This window comes from Choloepus didactylus, chromosome 27 (genome assembly GCF_015220235.1).
Source record: "Choloepus didactylus isolate mChoDid1 chromosome 27, mChoDid1.pri, whole genome shotgun sequence".
NCBI classification, from domain to species: Eukaryota; Metazoa; Chordata; class Mammalia; order Pilosa; family Megalonychidae; genus Choloepus; species Choloepus didactylus.
This window is the reverse complement of record NC_051333.1, coordinates 22,704,450-22,729,753: the sequence shown is the minus strand read 5'-3', so window position 1 is coordinate 22,729,753 and position 25,304 is coordinate 22,704,450. Positions and strand designations below refer to the sequence as shown.

General features: G+C 35.9%; 1 protein-coding gene across 3 annotated transcripts in view; it reads left to right on the top strand.

Annotated features, from left to right (window-relative positions):
• DPY19L3 (dpy-19 like C-mannosyltransferase 3) overlaps window positions 1-25,304 on the top strand; it is a 96,097-nt gene that overhangs the window by 1,155 nt on the left and 69,638 nt on the right. For all 3 annotated transcript variants that reach the window (XM_037819187.1, XM_037819188.1, XM_037819189.1), the window contains exons 2-4: window positions 790-930; window positions 3,118-3,251; window positions 24,789-24,879. In XM_037819187.1, the coding sequence (XP_037675115.1) occupies window positions 828-930; window positions 3,118-3,251; window positions 24,789-24,879 (328 nt within the window). In that variant the 5' untranslated portion in view covers window positions 790-827. The remainder of the gene's footprint in view (window positions 1-789; window positions 931-3,117; window positions 3,252-24,788; window positions 24,880-25,304) is intronic.

Sequence of the window (25,304 nt, the reverse complement as noted above, 5' to 3'; positions counted from 1 at the left end):
ATTAGTAAAATGCTCTTCATTATTCTGGGGAGTGAGGCAAGATGTTCCGGGGGATTGTAACCAGCTAACTCACTGCCACACTCCCCTGCCTCCCACTTGCTGCTTCCAAACCAGGCTCCTGCTCCCTGCAGTTCCTCCCACTGTTGCTCCCTGGGATAGCAGCTGCTATGATGGGCACGCCCCCACTGTCATCACTCTCAGGCATATTACTCAAGCTTTCAGTATGAATTGTTTTAAAGAACACCGTTATTAAAATTCAGATACCTGCAACAGAACAATATCGCAGTTCTACAAAATCAAGCTGTCAAATTTGCCACTGAATACCTCCCACGTGGTCAGTTCTGTGGGAGATCCAGAATACAGAAGACCTATTATTGCTTATGGAACTGTAGAAAATAATGTAAAACTATGTAATTATGTGACAAATTGCATAGTAACTGCTGTGGTTCAGGAAGGAAGATAGGCACTTGCAGAGCATCCAGCGGAGGAAGCCTTCCTGGGAGAAGGGCAGGGCCTTGTCCATGTTGCTCACCTGTATTCCTAATACCTGATAGTCCTTGCCAGATAACAGGTGTTTCATAAATATGGTCTAGTCGAATAAATATTAGTGTGTGTCTTGAGTTTCGCTTTGAAGGCTGTTTAAGATGGGAAAATGGGAGGGCATGCTAAGCAAGGGAAAACGGCACAAGTAAAGTTACTAAAGCACAGATGAACATGGTGTGTGTGTGTGCGCTGGGGAATATGGGTACTTGCATATGGATGGATTGCTTATTTTTATGTTGTTTGTAGGAAGGTCAGAAGAACAATGCACATAAGTCTTTGACATCATGATGTCCATCCGGCAAAGAAAAGGAATAAGAACTGAAGAAGTTTCTGAGAATTTTTCAGCACAAGAAGAAAATGTGAAGTTGGAAAATAAATTGCCATCTGGTAGGTGATTTAAAGTAAAGCAGCATTTTGGATTGCTTTTGTTTCTGCATATTAAAATATCACCCTCTAATAGGACAAAAATTTGGTGAAAAGTAACAACTGATGGAACTTCTTCCAGAACCCTGATATTTTGACTTTACTGTTGATTTGGTTGCAATTTGATTATTTTGTTTTTATGGTTACGATTAGATAACAGATGAAAGAGCTTCGAATAGAACCCCGGTTTCTCAGTTGCCTGTTCATTAGCTTCTTTTTATGCTGATCTCTTTGACTCTCTAGAGTAATGTCTTTCCCTGACACACAGATTTTGGTCTATTTCTAATTTTTCTGGTTTATGCACATTGTTCACATCATGTAGCCTTATCTTGAGTGTGTTTCTTGTTTCATTCAAGTATTCAAAGAGGAATTTTTTATTTTTTATTTTCAGTGAAATAGCTGAAGTTTTCTCCTTTGCTTTCCTTTGGAGGGAAAAGTGATCAGAATTTGGCCAATTATCTACATAAGACTGAAGACTATTCCTAAGCGATACAGCAGATGGCATTACTCACATTATGCCTCCTGAGTTGCTTGTTTAACATAGTCGGGATTTTAAAAGCAAGCCTGAGAAATTCGGTGTCCATCAGCCATTTTAGATATGTAACAGAATTTTTAATATTTGGAGCCATGAGCTGCAGTTATCAGCCAGAGCTAGCTAGTAAAGTAATTTGGGGAACAGTTTAATAAAAGTAATCTGTTTTGGAGGGTCATGCAGTCCAACTCAGCTATTAGCGGAATGCATCTTGAGCAATAAATAGTACTTTATAGAGTGCAAATTCAAGGTTTTTTGTTTTTTACTTAAAACTTACAGATTGTTTATTTTACTCAAGAAGTATTTATTCATACCAGAAAAACTGAAAAGCAAACAAAAGCAAAAACAAGGGAAATAGAACTTCCACCATCCCACCCAGTGTGACAGTCCACAATGACGCTTTGATTCTCTTTCCATCTAAATACCATTTTTTGCATGTGTATATTCACAAGCATTCATATGTAGTTTTACAAAATCAGATCCTACATGCTATTTTGTAATTTGCTCTTCTTCTCTTATTATGTTGTTAATGTGTATCAGTAAATGTATTAAAATTTTGTCAGTGACTAATAGTATTCTATTGCGTGGCTGTAGCATAAATTAATTAATTTTGTTGTCAAATACCTAGATAGTTTTCTGACCTTTTACTAATACAAACAGCACTGGGTTAAATATCCTTGTGGCCCAATGTTTGTTGAAAACTTTAATTATTTCTTTGGGGTATATGCCTAGATTTAAAATTACCATCAAATAATTTGCTCATTTAGGTAGGTTTTACTCCCTGTTGCCATGTTGCCTTCCAGAGAGGTTCCAATTTGTTCTTCTATCAACAGTGTTTGAAAAATGTCTATTGTTTTATATTCTTACCAAAACAGATTGTTAGCATTAAGCTATCAAATTGGTCAAGATTAAACAAATTAAGGCTCCTTGTTTTGATTTGCATTTCTTTAATACTACAGAATTTGAATATTTTTGTCTTTCTACTCTGTTTATTTGCCTTTTTTTAAATGTGCATTGCGTATTCATGTCCTTAATCAGTTTCCTCCTGGAACATTCCTCATTTTTTATTGTCCTGAAAATATTATCCTTTATTAAGGATAGTGAAGCTTTCTTATATATGCTACAAATATTTTTCCTAGTTCACATGTCCTTTAACTTGACTTAATATTTTTTTTTTCCCTGTATGGGTTTTTTAATTTTAAGTAATCAAGTTTTTTGATAGCTTTTATAAATAAACCACAAATTATAAATACATGATCTAGAAGAGTGTTTACATCCTAGACATGCAATCCATTTATTCTTCCATTTAACAAACTTCATGGTTAAACGATACTTGTGAAATTATGCTGTACACAGACCCTAGGTATTAAAAGATGAATCACGTAATATACTCATCCTCTAGAAGCTCATGTTCTAGTTGGCGAAATGGATAAGTGAACAGTTAGATATAATGGGATAAAAGCTAATAAAAATATGAAAAATGGTCTGTGGAATCACATGTCTGTCTCTAGGGACAGAGACAGCTTCACCTGGAACTTAGCCCTCTTAATAATATGAGAGCGAACTCTTGAGTTCTTAGTTCTTTACTGACTTGGTTCTTTGTTAACTTTTTCTAAAAGGTTATACCAATGGAAGATTATGGAAGATTCTGTCACTGACAATTGGTGGAACCGTTGCCCTTTGCATTGGACTTCTTACATCTGTCTACCTTGCCACTTTACATGAAAATGATTTATGGTTTTCTAATATTAAGGTATGGGGTTTTTATGACCAATGTATGATTTATTTTTCAATGCCTTCAATAGCAGCCAAGTAGATGAATGACCAACACAATGCAGTTTTGCCATAAAGAATCCAACTGCTTAAGGTTTGGCTATAAAAATTTTTGTGCTTATCATTGTAAAATAATATTAGAATTTTTAAAATCAAGTGAGAGCGCTCTTTTTCATTAACTTACTCCAGTTATGCAGCAGTTACTCTAAACCAGTATTTTTCAAATTGGATTGTGAAACTTGTGTTGTATGTCATGAGGAACACTTTTTCTTGGTGAAATCAAATAGAAGAAAAAATATCAGTTTATCATGTATAGTGCAGTTGAGAATTGTTTTCTGAAATTTTCATTTTAATTAGATGTATGTATGTATGTGCAAACTGGTTCACAGTATAAAACTTAATTTTTACTGTGGGTTACAGTAGGAAAAAAAAATGAAAGGAAAAAAATCAAAACCACTCCTCTAATAGAGTCTTAATCTGGCTCCATAGATGGACCTCAAGGTGTGCATCAAATTCTCGGAAGGGTCTGTGCCTCTTTGTAAACCCCAGTTTCCTTTTGTTCATATTCATATTCTCTCTCTCTCTCTCTCGTTTCCAGACCCCTTCTTGATATGTTTTCAGAACTAGTATATTACACAAGGAAGCTTGCACATTGCCAGTATGATATTATTTCTGATTCAAAATGTCAAAATCTTTGACCTTATTTACTAACCATGATTTAGTGACTTAATTTCTTGCAAAAGTAAAACAAAATTTATCAAAGGCTGAAGATTTATCATCTATGAGAATATTGAAAAAATGTGCTGTAAGATCTAAAGGCAGTTACCAAAGCAAGCACTCCAAAATACTTTGAGCCTTGGTTTCCTTATTGAATTGAGTCTTCAGAGGAGATTACTTTAAATAACAAATTTAATTCATATGAATAACTTCTGTTATGTTTATTTTAAAAACCAGTCATATTACTTTATAGGTACAGCATGATTTTATACACACACACACATACATACACAAATTATCATGGTATCAAAGAATAATAATTCTTTATCTTTCAGTGACAGTTAAATTTTCCTTAAGAGAAATTTTATTCACCTGTATCTCTTTAAAATTGAGTACTTATAAATAGTTTCACCAGAATTAAGCAATGTAATACTTTTTATTAATACAGGTATTTTGAATGAAGTTTGAAAGAGCTCAGTAGACATACAGCTAAAATTAAGTGCCAGTCACTGTACAGCTAGTAGACATTCTGAAAGAGATCATATTACTTAAGTATAAGCTGTAAGTCCACCTCTTTAATTTAAAGGTTAGAAGTGGCATTGCTAGTATCTCCCCTGTCCTTGGAGTTCCTTGGCTTTGCCATCATATGGCAATGTCTTCTCCTTTCTCTCTTGGCTTCCCATTGACTTCCTGCTTCTCCCTGAGGCCTTCTCCTTGTAAGGACTCCACTAATCTGGATTAAGACCTACGATGGTTCAGTTTGTCACAACTTAATTAAAAAATAACATCCTCAGTAGGTTCACATCCACAGGAACTAGGATTAAGAACATGTCTAACTTGGGGTGCATAGTTCAGCCTCCCACAGCAGTTGAAAGTGAAGAGTCACCAGTACTGACCTACTTTCTCCCATTTACGCCTGGATGGATGGATGTGTCCTTCACTGTGATCAGTGAACACTGAGAGGAACAGATCTTGGGGGCAAGGCAGCAAACAGTGAGTTCAAGTTTGATGTATTAAGTGAGGCACTTTCAAAAGAGTCTAAGTAGAGATACTGGGTAAAGGAAGCTGGATTTATGGATCTGAAAGCAGGAGTTCCATCTGTGTTGGAAATGGACATTTTCATGTTACCAGCTTACATATGTGTGGGTGAGATTGTTTCAGGAGTGTGGAGGGTGAGAAAAGCAGGAGAGCCTCGGCCAGTTTCTGTCTGTGCCTCACATGCCATCTGGGAGAAGCTACAAAACAGGCGCATCCTCTGACAGGTCTCCCCGCCCGCCATCCTGCCCCCTGAAACTTAACGGTTGAGCTCAGATTCTTACTGCATTTTTTTCTCTTTACACATGCAGTAACTCATAGCATAGATTTTTTCTGCCTCGCAAAAGAGAAATTCTTTGATGCAGTAACCATTTCTCAAGCCTGATGATACCTCTGCAGAGGCATTAGGTTTATTTTTCAACTTGGATTATCTACACCAGTGCTGTCCAGTAGAATTCTCTATAATAAAGGAAATGTTCTGTATCTGCACTTGTCAGTACAGTAGCCACTAGCCACGTGGCTATAGAGTGCTTGAAATGTGGCTAGTGCAACTGAGGAACTGCATTTTAAATGTTATTTAATTTTAATTAATTTGCATGTTAACCAGTTTTAAAATGTATATACTTCTTTTGGTCAAACAATCAAAAATTATAGCATTACTGTTCAGGTACCTTACAGAGCCAAAGGAAAAGTTCATTTTCAGAGTTTACATGCCTTCATAAATCTACTCCTATAATTTACACCGTTTTTGTATTGGGGGTTTATGGGAATATTTGAGAAGGGTGAATCTGTTTTTCTTTTATATTTGCATATTATATTATAACTTATTCTTACCAAAATTGCTAGACTAGTTTTTGATGAAATATTTCCATTTTTTAAAAAAATATTTTGAATTAGTTGTAATTATTCAAAGTAAAAATCTTGCTTCTGAAGTGGACAAGTCACACATTGGGTTTATACATTCAAAATGATTTTTTAAATGTTTACTGTGGTATGTTAGTATTTGAAAAGTGAGAACCTTGAAACAGTAACATGAAAAGTTGAAGGAAAGGGTATTGGTTTTAAATGGTCATAGAAAATCTGTACGTAGTATGCTTTCTCAGCATATTTTTTAATTGAAAAGTTCTTTTTCCTACTTTCTTAATCATTGTGTTATATTTCCCTTGCCCAGAAATCAAAAGAATTTGCAAGTTTTAAGTAGCCTTTATTGAATATCTACTACAAGCTTGGCATTCTTTTAGGTACATTTTATAAATATTTTATTTATTCTGGCTGTTTTCAGAGCTCAACACTTTAATTCTAAATTTTCCTTGAATGTAACCTGCATTTTTGCTGCCATTTATATAAATAAAAGCAATGAAAAGGGCAAGGCCCTTGCAGCACTTAAAACCCCGGTGTGTCATCTGTGTCATCGGTGGTAAATAATGGAACTTTTGTTATAGAGTTAACCTCTGGGGTGAGGGAATGGTGTAGGCAGGAGAGAGGGGGAGGCCAAGGCTGGGGTAAAAGATCCGGCTGGAACTAGGGCAGAAGGATGCAACTTTTGGAACTTGCCTTTCAGGGATAGGAGCCAATCAATGCATTTTTAATTATTTGTGTTTAATAGATGCTATATAGTATATCCTCTTAACTTTTTATTTTTTGTACATGTATTTTTTTATTGCTGAATCTATTTTGTGACAAATGAAAATTTTAAAATGAAAACTATTACTTAGTATGTGTTACCCTTAACAAAATCTATTTTCATTTTTCTCTTCCATTCTTCCTTTTACTTATTTATGACCCTAATATAGTTTGTATAATCTGCTTTATCTGATATATCATATGCTTTTTATATATATATAGTTACATATTTTCACAAACTTTTACAATTAAAATGTGAATAATTGTGGTTGCATAATGTAATGTTTTTTGAAGTTTTTATACTCTAAATTATTTCACTGTTTCCCTATTCCCTCATTGTCGAGTAATTAGGTTATTTCTATTTGTATTTAAACTCCTAAAATTGCTTACTTAACCCCTTGTTTTAAAGGGGCAGTGTAAAGATGTCAGCTCCTCCTTTTCTTGGAATTACCTTGGAGCAGTTTAGGAAAATGATAATATAGTCACATTCTATTTCTGATTAAGAGAGAGCTGTTATCTGGGCTACCATATATGAGGAAGGGTTGCCAAATCCACTGAAATTCAAAGGAGTGTAGAAAAATTCTGGGAGAGGACTCTCAAAGGTTCAGATTTCAGATAAAGCCAGCAAGCATAATTCTCCAGTGTTACTGGCATGTGCTGAAGGGCAAAATCACCAATCCAGAGCCCTGGGAATGGGCATGAGAACTAGCAGGCAAAGCCCTGGGAATGGGTGTGAAGACTAATGGCAGGGGCTTCTGTTGTTACGAAGTAGAAGTAAGTTTGGCAGGCTGAAAGGAGTTAATTACAGAGACAAGCCATATTTGTAGAAAGTGGAATTCAAGAGGATAAGAAGAAAGAGAGAGAATTTGCATTTTGAATAGCCCTGAAGCTTGCCAGTCTCTATTGGCGACTAGGAGACTAAAGACTAAAGAACTTACTCATGTAAACCATCCTGTCACATAAGGAAGATTCTTTCTGGCCTGAGATGTGACCCTCGCTTCTTCTCCACATGCACTTCCTGCAAATAGATGGTTTAGTAAGAACTTGCCACATTCAGAAATGACTAAATATTGGAAAGCCACCAGCACAGGATCTGTACAATGATACTTCAAGAAAAAAGGGAAGAGAAAAACAAGAACAACAAGTGGCAGTCACCAGAAAAATTTTGCGGCGGATCACACAAAAGGTGTGACCTAACATGTCACCATGATTAAAACAAACAAACATAATAAAGCATTTACCACTGTGAAAGATGAACTTAAAGCAGAGGTATGAGAGGATATATACATTCTTCTAGGATGTATGGGAAGAGAATAAAAGGAGATGAAACATGAGCCAGGAGAACTTAAGCAAGAAATAGAATTTAAGACCATATTGGAAGAAGCATACAAGAGATCAGAATCTGTAGAAAGTATAGAAAGGGAAATGTTAGATAGGATTGAAAAAAGTATACAAAATTAAATGAAATTAATAAAGTGTTAGAAAATGATAGCAAGGAAGAAGAACAACAAAAGAAGGAAACCAAGAAATGAAACAGAAAGAAAAAATCTTAAAGACATAATTCACAAAAGTTTGCCAAAATGAAGACTTGAATTTATAAATTGAGAAGGTACACTGAATCCCAGGAAAAATTGATCTGAAAAAATAAAAGCAGGACATAGCTCTGTGTGTTGCTATACATGAAAATAAAACAACTTCTGTGCATCCAGGGAAAAAAGTTACTTATAAGGCAAGACAAAAGTCAGTCTGGCCTCTGACATTTCCATCATAAAATTTAGTGCTAGAAGACCATGAATAATGTTTACAAAATACTCAAAGAAAAGAAACAGATTTGCATATTTTAACCAGTCATTCTATCATGGGTAAAGGCACCATACAAATTTTTTTGATACTGGAAAATGTGTGTGTGTGTGTTTTTTTTTTTAAGAACACCTGAACGAAATGGTAGAGGGAAAAACTTTATCCACTCCAACAAAAAGATAAATGGAAAAACAGTGGCAGAAAGACTGGAAATGAGGCTTGACTTTATTTAACTATTTGAATAAGACTAAATGAACAGTTACAGAAAAATGTAAATGATATAAACCTTAATGTAAAAATAACAGGCAAGTTAGAAGAGGGGAGGGGAAAGAAAACATAAGAGAGGGTAGACATATCCTGGGATATCCTGGTTTCCTTATCTATTATAACTAAAGGTCAAAAAATTTCATTGAAAATTGACAAGTTAAGAAACAAAGATAGTCCTGGGGAAGATGGTGGAGTAGGGAGCTCCAGGGTTAAGTGTCCACCAGAACAACTCTTAAACAGGCAGGAACTGTCTGAAACAACTATTTCAAAACTCTGGATTCCAGTAGAACACCGTACAGCAGCTTGAGATAACAACAAAGCAGTGTGACAAACTATTGCAGCGGCAGCCTAGGGCAAAGGATTACTTCCTTTAAACACTGGGAAGAGGAAGAAGGTCGTCTCCCAGGCATTCAAATACTGGTAAACAGGGGAGCTCCAAAGCCCCTAAAAAGCAGAAGCCCAGAACAAGACACAGCCCAGAAAAGACAGGGAGTACCCTGCCCTTCGCATTCGCCTTAGGCCGACTTTCCTGATAGGAGGAATGACACTCCAGAAAATCTCTGTCGTATCACCAGCTTGCTACAAAATCAAGAAACAAACATCTCAGGGAATAAATCCCAGATGATAACTCTGATTAATTTTAAAATGTACAGTGTGCAACAAAAGAGTACAAGACAAATAGGAAATGATGGCCCATCCAATGGAAAAGGATAAAAATCCAGAAAATATCAACAAAGAAGACCAGAATGTGGACAAAATGAACAAAGGCTTTAGCAAAGTGATACTAAAAATGCTCAAGGAGAAGAAAGTAAATACAGAACTAAATGAAAATACAGAGAAAGAACTAAAGTATCCAGAATATATAAAGAAATCCTTTAACCTAACAAAAAGACCAGCAGACACAATTTTAATATGGCCAAAAGTCTTGAATAGATCTCTCTCCAAAGAAGATACACAAATGGCCAAAAAGCACATGAAGATGCTTGTTCTGGTTTGCTAATGCTGCCATTTTGCAAAACACCAGAAATGGACTGGATTTTATAAAGGGGGTTTATTTGGTTACACAGTTATAGTCTTAAGGCCATAAAATGTCCAAGGTAAGATATCAGCAATTGGATACCTTCACTGGAGGATGGCCAGTGGTGTCCGGAAAACCTGTTAGCTGGGAAGGCAGGCAGCTGACATCTGCCCTGGAGTTCTGGTTTCAAAAGGGCTTTTTCAGGACGTTCCTCTCTAGGCTGCAGCAGTTCTCCAAAATGTCACTCTTAGCTGCTCAGGTTGTGTTTCAAAATGGCATTCTCCAGAATGTCTCTCTGTCAGCTTCTCAGGGCAAACTCTGGGCTAGTACCTCCAAAGCATCAGCAAAACTCTGCTTTCAACGGCTGTCTTCACAGTGTCTCTGTAAGCTGCAGCAGCGAGCTCCTCCTGTCTGCGCTGCTTATATAGGACTCAGTTAAACTAATAAAGGCCCACGCTGAATGAGTGGGGAAATTAATCAGAGTTATAACCTACAGTTGGGTGGGTCACATCTCCATGGAAACAACCTAATCCAAAGGTTCCAACTTAATCAACACTAATACGTCTGCCCCCACAAGATTACATCAAAGAACAGTCATTTTGGGGGACATAATAGATCCAAACTGGCACAGTGCTCAACATCATTAGTCATCATGGAAATGCAAACCATTTCCACCCACTAGAATGGTTACTATTTTTAAAATGGAAAATAACTAGTATTGGAGAGGATGCAGAGAAATAGGACCATTCATTCATTGCTGGTGGCAATGTAAGATGGTGCAGCCACTGTGGAAGACAGTTTGGTGGTTCCTCAGAAACCTAAGTATAGAATTACATGACCTTGCAATCCCACTACCAGGTATATACCCCAAATAATTGAAAGCAGGGACTCAAACAGATAGCACCCCATGTTCACAGAGGCAGTATTCACAATTGCCAAAATATAGAAGCAACGCAGGTGTCCATCAACTGATGATTGGATAAACAAAATGTAATATATACGAGCAATTGAATATCATTCACCCATAAAAAAGAATGAAGTTCTGATATGTGCAACAACGTGGATGAACCTTGAAGACATTATGTTGAGTGAAATAAGCCAGACACAAAAGGACAAGTACTGTAAAATCTCACTGATATGAAATAGAATAAGCAAACTCATAGAGTCAGAATCTAGAATATAGGTTATCTATATTTAAAAATAGAGTAGGGAGTTAAGGCTTAAAATGTAGAGTTTCTTTTTGGAACAATGGAAATGTTTTGGTAATAGGTGGTGGTGGTAGGACAACATTGTGAATGCAGTTAACAGCACTGAAATATATTTGAATATGGTTAAAAGGGGAAGTGTTAGGTTGTATATATGGTAATAGAATAAAAATTAGAAAAAAAAATCCATGAAACTACACAGTGTACCCTAAGTTAAACCATGGGCTTTAGTTAATAGTACAATTATAAACAAATACTTCCATCGATTGTGACAAACGTACCACACCAATGGAAAGTGTTAACAAAGTGGTATAAGGAAATCCTATATGTTATACATGATTGTTCTGTAAACCCACAATTTCCCTAATTAAAAAATTTTTAAAAAAGAGAGGTATATAAAAGAAAACCCTAAGGAAAATTTAATATAAAATAAAATTAGATAGGGGAGAGGTATAAACCCCATAAGAGTTACAGTTGTAAAGGCATGCTCCAGACCAGAAGTCTCCCAAATTAGGAGAAATACAGAGGAAAAAAAAAAAAAAGAGACACAGATCATACAGTGAAAGATTTGTTTTAAAAAACAATAAAAAGTATGACACAAAATCTATTAACACAAGTATTTACTTTAAATATAAATAAATGAGTGGGCTTTATTTACCTATCAAAATAAAAACTCTGGATCACAAAGCAAAACCAAACCACGTGCTATATGCATTAGATACTCCCAGAATAAAGTAATTCAGGAGGAATGAGACCAAAGATATGCAGAACTTACTAAACAAATGCAAAAAAGGGAAAAGAAAAGTTCAGACAAAAAGTGTTAAATGAGACATGAAGGGCATTGTTTTATGACTATCTCGATATTCATAAAAGAAAAGCTACAGGAAATAAGAGAAAAAATAGAGAAACAGGTTAGTATTGAGGAGTTTTATTTCTTTCTCAGTTAATGAAAAAGGAAGTGGACAGAAATAAGTAAGGATATAGAACATCCAAGTAAAATAATGAATACAATAGGTTTAATACATAAATATCTGAAGACAGAATATACTTTCTCAGATGTCCATAGAATATTCACAAAAACATTGATATGTTAAACTATAAAGAAAATCTCAAATCCAAAAATATAGGAATTACACTTGCAAAATTACCTGATCACAGTGTGATTGTGGACAGTCTGGGCTTGTTCCTGACTGGGGATAATGGTCATGGACTCCTCTTGCTAATCTATTTGTTTAAGTAGAAATCATCTTACTCTCTAGAAATTAAAAGGTATTTCTTCAATAGCTTGAATCACAGAGGAAATTAAAACTGAATTTGTAGAATACCTAGTAAATAATGAAAATATAGTATTATGAAAAGATAGGATTATGGAATATGGCTAAAGCAGTACTTAATTGAAAATTTGTCTCTTTAAATACTACAGTATGAAATAGGAATGAATTAGTTATTCAGCACATGAAGTTGGAAAGTAGAATGTAGCAACAAAAAGGAATAAAGGTAACAGTAGAAGTTAATCAGCTAGAAAGTAGAAAAAGCATCTGAATAAATGGTTATTTGGGGAGTAAAAACTAAAATAGGTAAATCTTGAATTAACTTAATACACAGAAAGAAAGACAAGGTGGGGTTAGGAAGTACAAATATCCCAAATAAGAAATGGTAACAGAAATAACTACAGAGACCATGAAATATGGTAGCAGAGAAATATTAAAGACACTGATACCCATCAAAAAGCAGTGGATTCTCTACCCATTGTGCTCAACTGACCAATTCCTGAGACATCAGGGTTTCAAATAGAGAAAGTTTATTGCTAAGCACAGAGCAGGAGATCAGACAGCCTATTGGCCTGAAAACCTGTTTCCCTGAACTGCAGTAACTCTGATAGTTTTATAGTATCAAAAGATGGGCAGATTTTAGGGTAATGAGCATAAAAGCGCAAGATTACAAGGTCAGAGATAGTCTGTTGAGCATGCACAGATTGATTGCATGCTTAGTCACAGAACATACGTAAGAAAATGGCAGCCTTAATCTGATGATGGGTGTGATTTTTAGTATTATAATGAGTTATCGGTCACTTACGGGTTAAAGTTTAAACTTCTGTACATGTCAGACAGGCCAATTTCGGTTAGATCCAGCTCCATTTAGCAAGATAGTTTTGGAATTGGGATGGGTTAGTTCTGGGCTGACTCAAGATCCTTCATTATTAAACATTAGGAGCTGTCTTTTAGTGATCGTAAGACTCTAAAGTTGGAAAACAGGATAAGGCAGTACAAGTTAGGGAGTCATTCACAAGGTTTTTACATCACAAAATAATTAATATATAGTTATACAATTGTTATCAAAGTTCAAGCCAGCTGTATTACAGTTCAACAATGTTAGATATTTCCTTCTACCTGCTTCTAATATACTAGCAAGTAAAAAGGAGATATAATCATTTGTTAAATCCTAACTTCTTGGTTATACCACGATGAAATAGGAAAGGGCCACAAGAGACTATTGTGTTTGATTATGTGCACATTATTTGAGGTCTTGGGCAAAATGAATGATTTTCTAGGAGAATTTATATTACCAAAACTGTCCCCACAAAACAAAACAATTTCCATAGATGTGATAGGGAAAACTTGATAAGGAGTTACCCTGCAAAAATATAGTAGACCTCATTGATTTTATGGAGGAATTTAACCAAACCTTAAGAAACAAAATAACCCAATACTATTGGGCCATTTTAGAACACAGAAGAGAAAGACAACTTTCAACTTATTTTTACAAAGTAAGCGTAACACTGACACCCAAACTGACGGTAGAGTGTAGTTACAGTCCATCCTCATTATTCGTGGATTCTTTGTTCACGGTGCTTTCCTGGTCATTTGCAGACATGCGCAGAGCTGCGAAAAATTTGAGTCACCAGACAGGTGCAGTCCTAGCCACGGTTGAAGAAGGCGAAGCTCAGCCTTCTTGTTGCAACTCGCACACTATGAACAGTGCTTAAATATTGCTCTAAAATGTTGTGAAGGCAAGGATACTGTTTCTAGATGGTATTAAATGGGGGCAACCTCTAAAAACTGGTGAAACAAAGATCTTCCTAGAGAATTTTAGGAAGAAAATTTAATTTTAAATTTAAGTTCAAATTTAAGGAGGAAACAAAAGATATAAAGTGAAACAAAAACACCTAAAACAAGATCAGTTGATGACATATTGTAAGCAGAGGCTCGAAGGAACCTAACCTTATATTTCTCCTAAGAGCAATGACTCAGTATTCACTAATTCACTGTTCTCAGGATGGAACAGAACATAGCTATTGCAAATAACAAGAACTGATTGTATATAATCCAGGTAAAAGTAAGAATGTGAAACAGACTAATCTCACTTAAGGATATTGAAATAAAAATCCTAAATAATACTAGTAAAGAGAATCCAGTGGCACATTAAAAATATGGTGCACTATGAACAAGTCATTTTTTGTCAGGAGTGTAAGAGTTCATTGTAGAGAAATCTGTGGTATACTTGCTCACTATATTAGTACTTCAAAAGATGGCAAATAAAGGAAGGTATTTGATAAAATTCAATGTAATTCCTTATTAAATGCCTTATTAAAACTTCAAAATACAAATCCGCCAGATCAATAGAATAAAGAACAGAAACCTCGTGATCATCTCAGTAGATGCAAAAAACAGTGTTTGACAAAATTCATTGTCACTTCATGATAAAAATGCTCAACTAGGATAGAAGGGAACATCCTCAAACTGACAAAGGGAATCTGTGAAAAACTCAAAACTAACATCATACTTAATGTGAAAGACTGAAAATTTTCCCCCTAAGATCAAGAACAACCCAAGTCTGTCCACTCTTGCAGCTGCTACTCAACATTGTACCGGTGGTTCTAGCCAGGGCTATTAGGCAAGAAAATGAAATAAAAGGTATCCAGTTGGAAATGAAGAAGTAAATCTTTTCACAGATGACATGATCATGTATGTAGAAAATCCTAAGGAATCCACTAAAAAACTATTAGGACTAATAAACAGCTTCAGCAAGGTTGCAGGATACAAGATCAATATGCAAAAATCAATTGTATTTCTACACAGTAGCAATGAGCAAACCAAGAATGAAATTAAGGAAACAATTCCATAGCAACAAATAGGAAAAAAATAATTAGGAACAAAGTTAACAAAGAAGGGTAAAACTTTTACCATTTTCATGAATTGGGAGATTCATTGTTGTTAAGCTGACTGTACTCCCCAAATTGTTCTACAGATTCAACACAATCCCTATCAGGATCCTAGCTGGAATTTCTATAGAAATTGACAAGCTCATTCTAAAATTCATGCAGAAACTCAAGGGACCCAGAATAACCAAAATAATCTTGAAAAAGAAAGCAGTTTGAGGACTCACACATCTGATTTCAAAACTTTCTACAAAGCTGTAATAATCAAGATAATATGCTACTGGCACAAGGATAGACATTTAGATCAGTGGAATAGAATTGAGTATCCATTATATTTATGGTCCTTTAATTTTCTTCTTTTTTTTTAGAGTTTGTTTTTAATGCATTTCTTAATTGTTAACTTGAACATATGTACATAACAGTGATAACTTTCAAAGCACAATTTAACAAGTAGTTAGCAAATTTCAAAGAAGGTCATAGGTCACAATTCCACAACTTTAGCTATTTCCATTATTGTAAAATATAACATATAAACAGAAAGGTGTTAACTTTTGATGTACAAATCAACAAGCAGTTATGTAGGTAATTTCAAAAATTGTAGGTTACAGTTCTCTCCTTATTATGAAATATAGGGTATATACAGGAAGGTGAAGACATTCAAAGCACAATTCTACGAGTAGCTATAGAGCAAATTTCTAAGAATGTTATAGTTACAGTTCCAACCATGCCATTTACCTCCTTTCTGCTATTCTGACCCCCCAGCATCTAAAAATATATATATATATTTATATAAAGTTTGAGTATTCATAGATCTTTGTTAAATCTTGTCTTGTTTGTTGCTTTCCCTTCCTCTCACTTAATCTCTTTCTCAATCTTCAGGGGTGTCTAGGCAGTGAGCACCCTAACTTGTTCATTTTGAAAGTAGGTATTGACCATATGGGGAAGGGAGCTGTGTCTGATTGTTGTTCTTAAAAAGGCTTTTGCCTCTGGGTTTTAGGACTTGTCTGGCATAGGAACACTCTGGTGGATTTAAGTTTCTGAGAGATGAAACTTAGTGAGTGAATCTTTTATAGAATCTGAGGTAAGGACCTAGGTATTTGGGGACTACTTTCGGTAAGGGCATGGCATACTGTGGCCATTTGAGATGTCTAGCTGGAGCTTGCATAAGACAGACCTCCAGGATAGCCTCTTAACTCTGTTTGGGATCTCTCAGCCAGTGTAACCTCAGGTTGTTACCCACCCACCCCTGTTTTGGTCCAGTAGCCATTTTCAATCCCTTGCTGCCAGGGCCAGGCTCATTCCTGGGAGTTATGTCCCACATTGCCAGGGAGATTCATTCTTCTGGCAATCATGTCCCTTGTAAGGGGGAGGTTAATGAATTTATTTGCCAAGTTGGGCTTAGAAAGAAAGGCCACATCTAAGCAACAAAAGAGGTTCCCTGGGGTTGCTTCTTAGGCTTAATTATAGGAAGGCTCAGGCACCTATTTTAGTCCTAAGTCTCACAAGAGCAAGCCTCAAGTTGAGAGCCTAATTTATTAAGTAGTGGATTCTTAATTTCACTTAATATATATTCTGTCCCAATGTTTGTTTGTTTTTGATGCAATTTTATTGAGATATATTCACATACCAGATAATCATCCAAAGTGTACAATCAGTGGTTTCCAGTGTCATCATATAGTTGTGCATTCATCATCGTGATGATTTTTTTTTAATTCAGTTTTATTGAGATATATTCACATACCATACAATCATCTATGGTATACAATCAGCTGTTCACATTACCATCATATAGTTGTGCATTCGTCACCCCAATTTATTTTTGAACATTTTCCTTTATACCAGAAAGAATGAGACTAAGAATAAAAAATTAAAGTAAAAAAGAACACCCAAATCACCACCCCCCATCCCACCCTATTTTTCATTTACCTTTGTCACCATTTATCTACTCATCCATCCATACACTGGATAAAGGGAGTGTGATCCACAAGGTTTTGACAGTCACCCTGTCACTCCCTGTAATCTACATTGTTATACAGTCGTCTTCAAGAGTCAAGGCTACTGGGTTGGAGTTTGGTAGTTTCAGGTATTTACTTCTAGCTATTCCAATACATTAAAACTTAAAAAGTGTTATCTATATAGTGTGTAAGAACATCCACCAGAGTGACCTCTCAACTTCATTTGAAATCTCTCAGCCACTGAAGCTGTATTTCATTTCATTTCGCATCACCCTTTTGGTCAAGATGTTCTCAATCCCACGATGCCAGGTCCAGATTCATCCCCAGGAGTCATATCCTGCATTGCCAGGGAGATTTACACCCCTGGGAGATAGGTCCCATGTAGAGGAGAGGGCAGTGAGATCACCTGCCAAGGTGGCTTAGTTAGAGAGAGAGGGCCACATCTGAGCAACAAAGAGGCACCCAGAGGGAGACTCTTAGGCACAACCACAAGCAGAGTTAGCCTCTCCTTTACAGTAACAAGCTTCATATGGGCAGGCCCCAAGATAGAGGGCTCAGCATGTCAAGCTGTCAGTCCCCAGTGTTTATGAGAACATCAGCAACAATCCAGGTGAGGAAGTCCAACACTTCTGCATCCTCTCCCAGCTCCTCAGGGGGACCCCGAATATATATTTTTATTCACCGCCCAAATTACTTTGGGATGTGTTGTTATTTCATTCTAACCTATAGAGAGCTACCATATCTCACTCCCTATTCAAAGTTCCATGTAATTGTGTTTGAACAAACTGACTGTAGAAGTTATATTGTTTAGAAAATATAGATCCTACACCAAATAAACATTTCTTCCCTTGATCTCACATGGAAGTTGAAGTTTCAACACACAATCAGTTTCAACCCTTTGGTCCCTTTTGCCCTAGTCTTAACCAGATCTGCTTCATTCATGTCTCTAATTGAAGTCTGGACTCTTTTTCAGCTTTTTATTTTTTTTAACAGTTGCTGTATGCGTTAATACTGCCGAGCTCTAGATCTGTGTTTCAGGTGTCACACAGATATGCAATGTTCCAGAGACCAGTCAGGTTATACACCAAGGAATCAACATCTCAGAGTCTGGAGATAGCCATTAAAATTCAGGAATAGATTTGACTGCTGTAAGAGCTTTCAATCTAGGGACCATTACAGTAATCATTTCCCTGTTACACTGTGCTCTAAGAATCAGTTCTGAGTTTGCACATTGTATCTAGTCCATATCGGTGAGGCATTATAGTGTTTGCCTTTGTTTCTGGCATACTCCACTCAAAATGCTGTCTACAGGATCCATTTACCTCCTTGCGTGTCTCACAACTTCACTCCTTCTTGTAGTTGCACAATATTCCATTGTATGCATACACCACAGTTCACCATTCTGTTCCTCCGTCAGTGTACTCTTAGGCCACCTCCACCCATTGCAAATCATGAATACAGCCTCCATAAACACCAGTGTGCAAATGTCCATTCATGCCTCTGCTCTCAGATCTTCCAAGTACATACCCCATAATGAGGTTGCAGGACTTATGGCCCCCACATACTTAGGTTCTTGTGGAAACACCACAGTGACCTCCAGAAAGGCTACACCATTCTGCCTCCTCCTCAACAGTAAATAGGTACATCCCTCTTTCTATGTTTTCTCCAGCACTTTTACCCGTTTCTATTTTTTCCTACAATTTTATAGAGATATATTCACATAACATGCAATTATCCACAGTGTACTGTAGTGATAGTGGTGGTGTTTTCAGCCCTTACTAATATATTTTATGACACTTTATTTTTCTTTTTATTATTATCTTCTTTATTCACCAAAAAAACACTTTTTCATGGTAATCAATATGTTCAAGTGCTGATTGTGACAATTTTTGAACAATTTCATAACTCAAAAAAGACAAGAATAAAAATAAAAAAGAACGCAGAAGACATTCCATACCCCTTATCCCCCCCACCATGATTTCTTTATTTTTTGTCTTTATTTTCTTACTCATCTGTCCATGCACTGCGTAAAGAGAGTAACAGTCACAAGCTTTTCGCAATCACACAGTCACCCTGTAAAAGCTATATGGATACAGAATCATCTTCAGGAATCTAGACTACTGGATTACCATTCAACAGTTTTTCAGGTATTTCCTTCTAGACATTCCAGTGCACTAAAAACTAAAAAGGGATCTCTCTATAATGCATAAGATTAACCTCCAGAATGGCTTCTCAACTCTATTTGAAATCTCTCAGCCACTGAAACTTGGCTTCATTTCTGTTTCCCCTTTTGGTCTGAGAAGACTTTTCTCAATCCCATGATGCCAGGGCCAGGCTCATCACTGGAAGCCATGTTCCACAGCCGAGGAGATTTATACCCCTGGGAGTCATGTCCCACATAGTGGGGGAGGGTAGTGAGTTTATGTGCAGAGTTGGCTTAAAGAGGCCACATCTCAGCAACAAAAGAGGTTCTCTGAGGTTGACTTTAAGGCATGGTTATAAGTAGGCTTAGCTTCTCCTTAGGTTTCATAAGGGCAAGCCAGAAGATCAAGGGTTTGGCCTATTAATTTGGTAGTCCCCAGGTGGGAAGGTTTAATATTTCCACATTTTTCCCCCATCCCTCAAGGGGCTTTGCAAATACTTTTTTATTCTCTTCCCAAATTACTCTGGGATGTATGGGGACATCATACTAACCTGTAAAAACCAACAAGCTCTCACTCCCTTTTCAAGGTCCCATGTAATTATGGTGTTCAAATAAAGTGACCATACAAGTTAAATTAGATGATTTGCTACAGGAAATATAAATTTTGCACCAAGTAAGCATCTCTTCCTTTGGTCTCTCACAGAAGTTGAAGTTTTGAAACACAGTCAATATTGTTCTTTACCCTTTAGTCTGATTTGCCTTAGTCCTAACCAGATCAGTTTCATTCATATTTCTAATTGAAGTCTGCAGAACTCTAGCTCTGAATCTCGGGTGTCACACAGATACCCAAAATTCTAGGGAACAACCAGGTTATACACAGTTCAGTGTCTCAAAATTTAGAAGTAATCATAACAGCCCAGGAATAGATGTGACTGCTGTAAGAGCTTACAGTCTAGGAACCTTTGCGATAAGCCTTCCCCTGATGACCTATGCTCTTGAATTCACTTCTCAGAATCCGTGCATCGTGTTTAGTCCATATCAGTAAGGTGTTACAATGTTGGTCTTTTAGTTTCTGGCTTACTTTACTCAGCATACTATCCTCAAGGTTCATTCACCTAGTTGCATGTCTCACCCATTTGATTTTTTGAAAAGGAAAAGTAATTGGGAAAAAATAATCTTTTCAACTAAGGGTCCTAGGACAACAGAATATTCACATGCAAAGAAAGAAGTTGGACCCCTTCCTCACACCATCCACAAAAATCAACTCAAAATGGAACATAGTCTTAAATGTGAGAACCAAAACTATAAAAATCTTAGAAAAGAGCATAGACTAAGTCTTCATGACCATGGATTTTGCTTTGGTTTCTTAAAGTGTACCAAAACTACAAGCAACAAAAGAAAAAATAGATAAATTGGACTTCACGATAAAAATGCATGATTGAAAACTTTTGTGCTTTAAGGACACCATTAAGAAAGTGAAAAGACAACCCACTTTTTTTGGCCAATCATGTATCTAATAAGGGACTTGGATTTAGGATATATAAAGAACTATTAACAATTCGGTAAGGAGACAAATACAGTTTTTTTAAAACAGGTGAAGCATCTAAATAGACAGTTCTCCAAAGAAGATATACAGATGGCCAACATGAAAAAGTGTTCAACATCATTAGTCATTAGGGAAATGCAAATCAAAACCATGAGATACCACTTGACTTCCACTAGGATGGCTATACTAAAGACAGGTAAGAAGTAGTGTTGGCAAGGATGTGGAGAAATTGCATTCCTCAGATAATGCTGGTCAGAATGTAAAATGGTGCATCTGCTTTGGAAAACAGGCTAGCATTACTCAAACCATTAAACAGAGATTCCATATGATCTAGCAGTTTTACCCCTAGTTATATACCCGAGAAATGAAAACATGTATCTGCACAAAAACTCAGACATCCATTATTCATAATAGCAGCCCAAAAGTAGAAACCCAGATGCTCATCAGCTGGTGGGTAGGTGAGTAAAATGTGCTATATCCATGCAATGGATATTTTTTGGCAATACAAAGAAATGGTATTGATACATGCTCTCATGGATGAACCTTGCAAACACTAGGCTGTTAAAGAAGCCAGTCACAAAAGACCAACTATAATATAACTGCATTTATATGAGATACCCAGAATAGGTCAATCTAAAGAGACTGAAAGTTACTGTTTGCCTAGGGCTGGCAGTGCTGGAGGGTTTAGGGAGTGAATGGCTAAGGAGAGCAGGCTTTCTTTGGGGGTCAATTTTGTTCCAAATTGATTGCAGTGATGGATGCACAACTCTGGACATACTAAAATTACTGAATTATATACCTAAAATGGGTAAATTGTATGGTATGTGAATTATAGCTCAATAAGACTATTAAAAAATAGAATTGGGGATGTGTGTATGCACCTCAGACCATATGCCAAGACCCTACCAGTGGGGAAACACTAGCACAGTGCTAGCCAGTTAAACTTTCTTCGATGATAGAAAAGTTCCTCAACTGTGTTGTGCTATCCAATATGATAACCACTAGCCAAATGCACTTAAGAACTGAGGAACTGAATTTTTAAAAAATGAGTTATTGAGGTGAGATTCACTTTGTAAAAATTAACCATTTTAAAGTGAACATTTAATACATCCACAATGTTGTACAACCACCCCCTCTATTTCCAAAACTTTTCCATTACTCCAAAATGATACCGTCATTCATGGCTGCTTCAGTGCTCACCCAGTGGAAGTACTTTCACTTCAGCAGGAATCTAATCTACTCCCAAACACTTTGCTTGGCAGCTGTCACGTGTCAAGGCTTTTATCAAATCTAGGGCAAGAATCATTCCATTCTAACAGATGGACATGAATTTAACCAGACAATAAACCATGTATGTTCTGTAAATGTTTGCTGAGGGCATGATTCCTCGTACGGAACTTTAAGAACAGCTGTCTTATCATGAGCCTCATTATTTGGGGGACAGTTTTTATAGACAAAAGTTATTTACATGAGAATTTTAAAAATTAATTTGATATATTTCCTTTCCAAATTTGGTGTCATTTGCTTAAAAGGGCATGTTGTCTTTTGTGCATTGCCAGCCTTATTGCCTGAGGGGAATGCAAATCTTAATTGTGAACGGTCATTTTTTTCCTTGGTGCCTTTTCCCTTCAGTACTTCTGTTAAATTGCTATATAAAACTGTTAAATGGTTTTAGCTGTACAGTTCTTCAAAATACAATTCTTTTGTCTTTCCACTTCTTTCTGTCATTATCTTCAGAGAAGATGTTTTCATTCTCTCAATAAACATTGCTTTCCCTATGGAACCTATGCAAATTAAAATATGGCATGTTTGTTCATTTTGCATTCTTCAGAGGGTAGCTTCTATTGGTGTACATTTCCATTGGCATGATCTACCAGGCAAAGTATAAATTGCTGTAAAACTGGAAAAGTGTTTGAATGAGTAAAGCAGATGTTCTCTTAGCGTGAAGCAGATGTAAAACTTGCAAGTGTCTGTCTAATAAAGTATAGCATTTGGTTCTATACAGCTGGTGCCAAGATTACCAATTAATCATGTTTGAATGCGTTTTTTACTAATTAGGTCCCCCTCTGTTTCTGATTACATTCTGGGTATATTAAAGAGAGGGGTGAACTACAAAGCTTTGCATTAGTATTTTAAGGCATTTCTTTTTCTCCTTCTTTATAAAGCCAATTTTTTGTTTGTTTGTTTTTGTTCTTTCATCATATTGAAAATGAAGCTCATACATGTGGATGACTGATTTGGCTCTCCTGTTGAATATGATTTTAGGATGTAGATTTAAAGTTAGGATGTTCTACTAAAGGCAACCATTAGTACCTTGAACACTTTAAGGCAGCTGCAGAGAAGAGGAGGAATGTAATTAAATGTAGTTTTTTTTTTTTTTTACTTGCATGGTCAAGAGCTAATATTTGTTCACTTAACTTCAAATCCTAGCTTCTGCAGTTATTTGACTGAAGAGGGGAGTGAGCACTCTAGGAACAAGTGATGGCTGTTTGGTTTTGGGAAAATAGAGCAATAGAGAAGTTTTTCCCAGAGATTAAAAGTGAGTGGATTAACATGACTGCTAAGAAGAGTTGCTTTTACTGCTCTGAAAGATGCTTCACCAATCAGTAGCAACTGTAAAAGCTAAAAAGGCCACATCATTCTGTATTGTCCTTTTTATAAACCAAGTGTGCTAATGATATTAATTTTCAGCGCCCTTTTCATGCTTGTTTTCCCAGGATAAATTTATTTTCTCTGAAGGAAATTCAATATATAAGAAGGTTTGCTACCCTTCCTTCCCATTTATCATTTTTGTTAGAAGAGTTAGTTAGCAGTAAAACCTAATAGTTTTTTTTTTTTTTTGGGGGGGGTCAATAATTGGATGTTTACATTCTTAGGTAATTAAAAGAGTATTTCTTCAATTCTTTATTCAAGAATTGATTTCTAATACTTTTTTTTAGATATTTAAAGGGTGGAGAAATGAAGTAAATAATCTCCAGATCTGAAGCTAAATAGCTTTTGAGTGGTTCTTTCAATCAAATGTTTATTACTATTTAAAAAGTAGTTTGAAGGTGGTAGAAAACAAAGGTATACTAAAAGAAGTCCATTGGCTAGAAAGTAAAATGTTCTGTGTTCATCTTCCTTCAGTACAAAGTTGCATTTATGATATATGGAACTGCTGTAATATGATACAATATAGATAGAATTACATTTTAGGACAATATGTTGCAAATTCTAGGACCTGGTTTTTTCGACACTGAAATGAAAGAATCTGTAATAACATAGATTATAACTTTATGTTCATTTATATTGTTAAATGTGTCTGGAACACAGAATCTAAGAGTATTAATAGGCTTAATCTAGAAAGTCTTCCCCATTCTTATTACCAATTTTAAATTTAATAAAAGCATCTTGCACCAAAAATGACTAATAGATATTACTTTAAATTTTCATTTTTTCTGGGATAGAATATTTATCAATATGAACATCTTTTCACTAAAGATCTACTTGGCAAAGTAAGATTCATGTGTAAAATGTCTTTCCTAAAATGGAAAGAATACCTTATATTCTTAGAATAAAAAGAAAAGTATTGATCTCATATAATATTGCTAGCTTTTAGGCAGGTGTTTAATATAATTAAAGTTCTTTTAGTTTGGAAGGTTTTTTAGGCTCCCTATTTTTTTTTTTCTCCCTAGTATTATGTGGGAATGGTGGTGTTTTGTTTTGTTTTTTAAAATTTTTAAAGTTTAGTTTTAACTAGTGTGAAAACAGAAGAAAAACTAGCTCAGAGCATCAACTTAAATGAAACTAGTCTCCATTTTTAAAATAGTTCTTATGAAAAATTTTAAATATCCAAGAAGTAGATAGAATAGTATAACAGTCCCTCATTTACCCCTAACCTGGCTCCAAAAGTTATCAACCTTCTGTTCTTGTTTGCCAAGATTTCTTGAAACTGTTTTCTGAGCTTTTTCTATGTTAAGTTGTAGTTTCGGTATCCTGTTTCCTCAGTAATAATAGATACATAAACAAAACCTGGCCACATATGCCAAGCAGATCTAACTCTGTTTCAGGAAGTGGAGCGAGAAATCTCATTCAGAACAGAATGTGGACTGTATTACTCCTACTACAAGCAAATGCTGCAGGCTCCAACCCTCAAGCAAGGTAATTACCACTAATAGTTTCATTTGGGGTCTACTGTGTTCTTTTCAGTGTTTCAGTCAAAACATAATTTTGCATTAAAGCATTTTAAATGCTTTGCAGAACTTGTGTAGTTTTTCTCTGTTAATATCTGATCATTCCAGGAAAATGTTTTGCTCTGAAAGGAGTTCTATAATACTTTATAGAACTCTCCCCTCCTTAACTCCCAATTCTGCTTCCCAAAAGGAATCTGTTTGGGATTTCTTGGTTTTAATGCTGACTTTTCTCATGATCATTTTGGATCAGGACTTTGTAGGTTACAGTAGTGTTGTCTAACAACAGGAGGCATTTGTGTGTTACAAATGAAAATTACAATTGTGTCTCTTCACCCCAACCGCACATTTGTTCCTTTAATTTGCAATTGCCATTATTCCTACATTTCCTCTTTT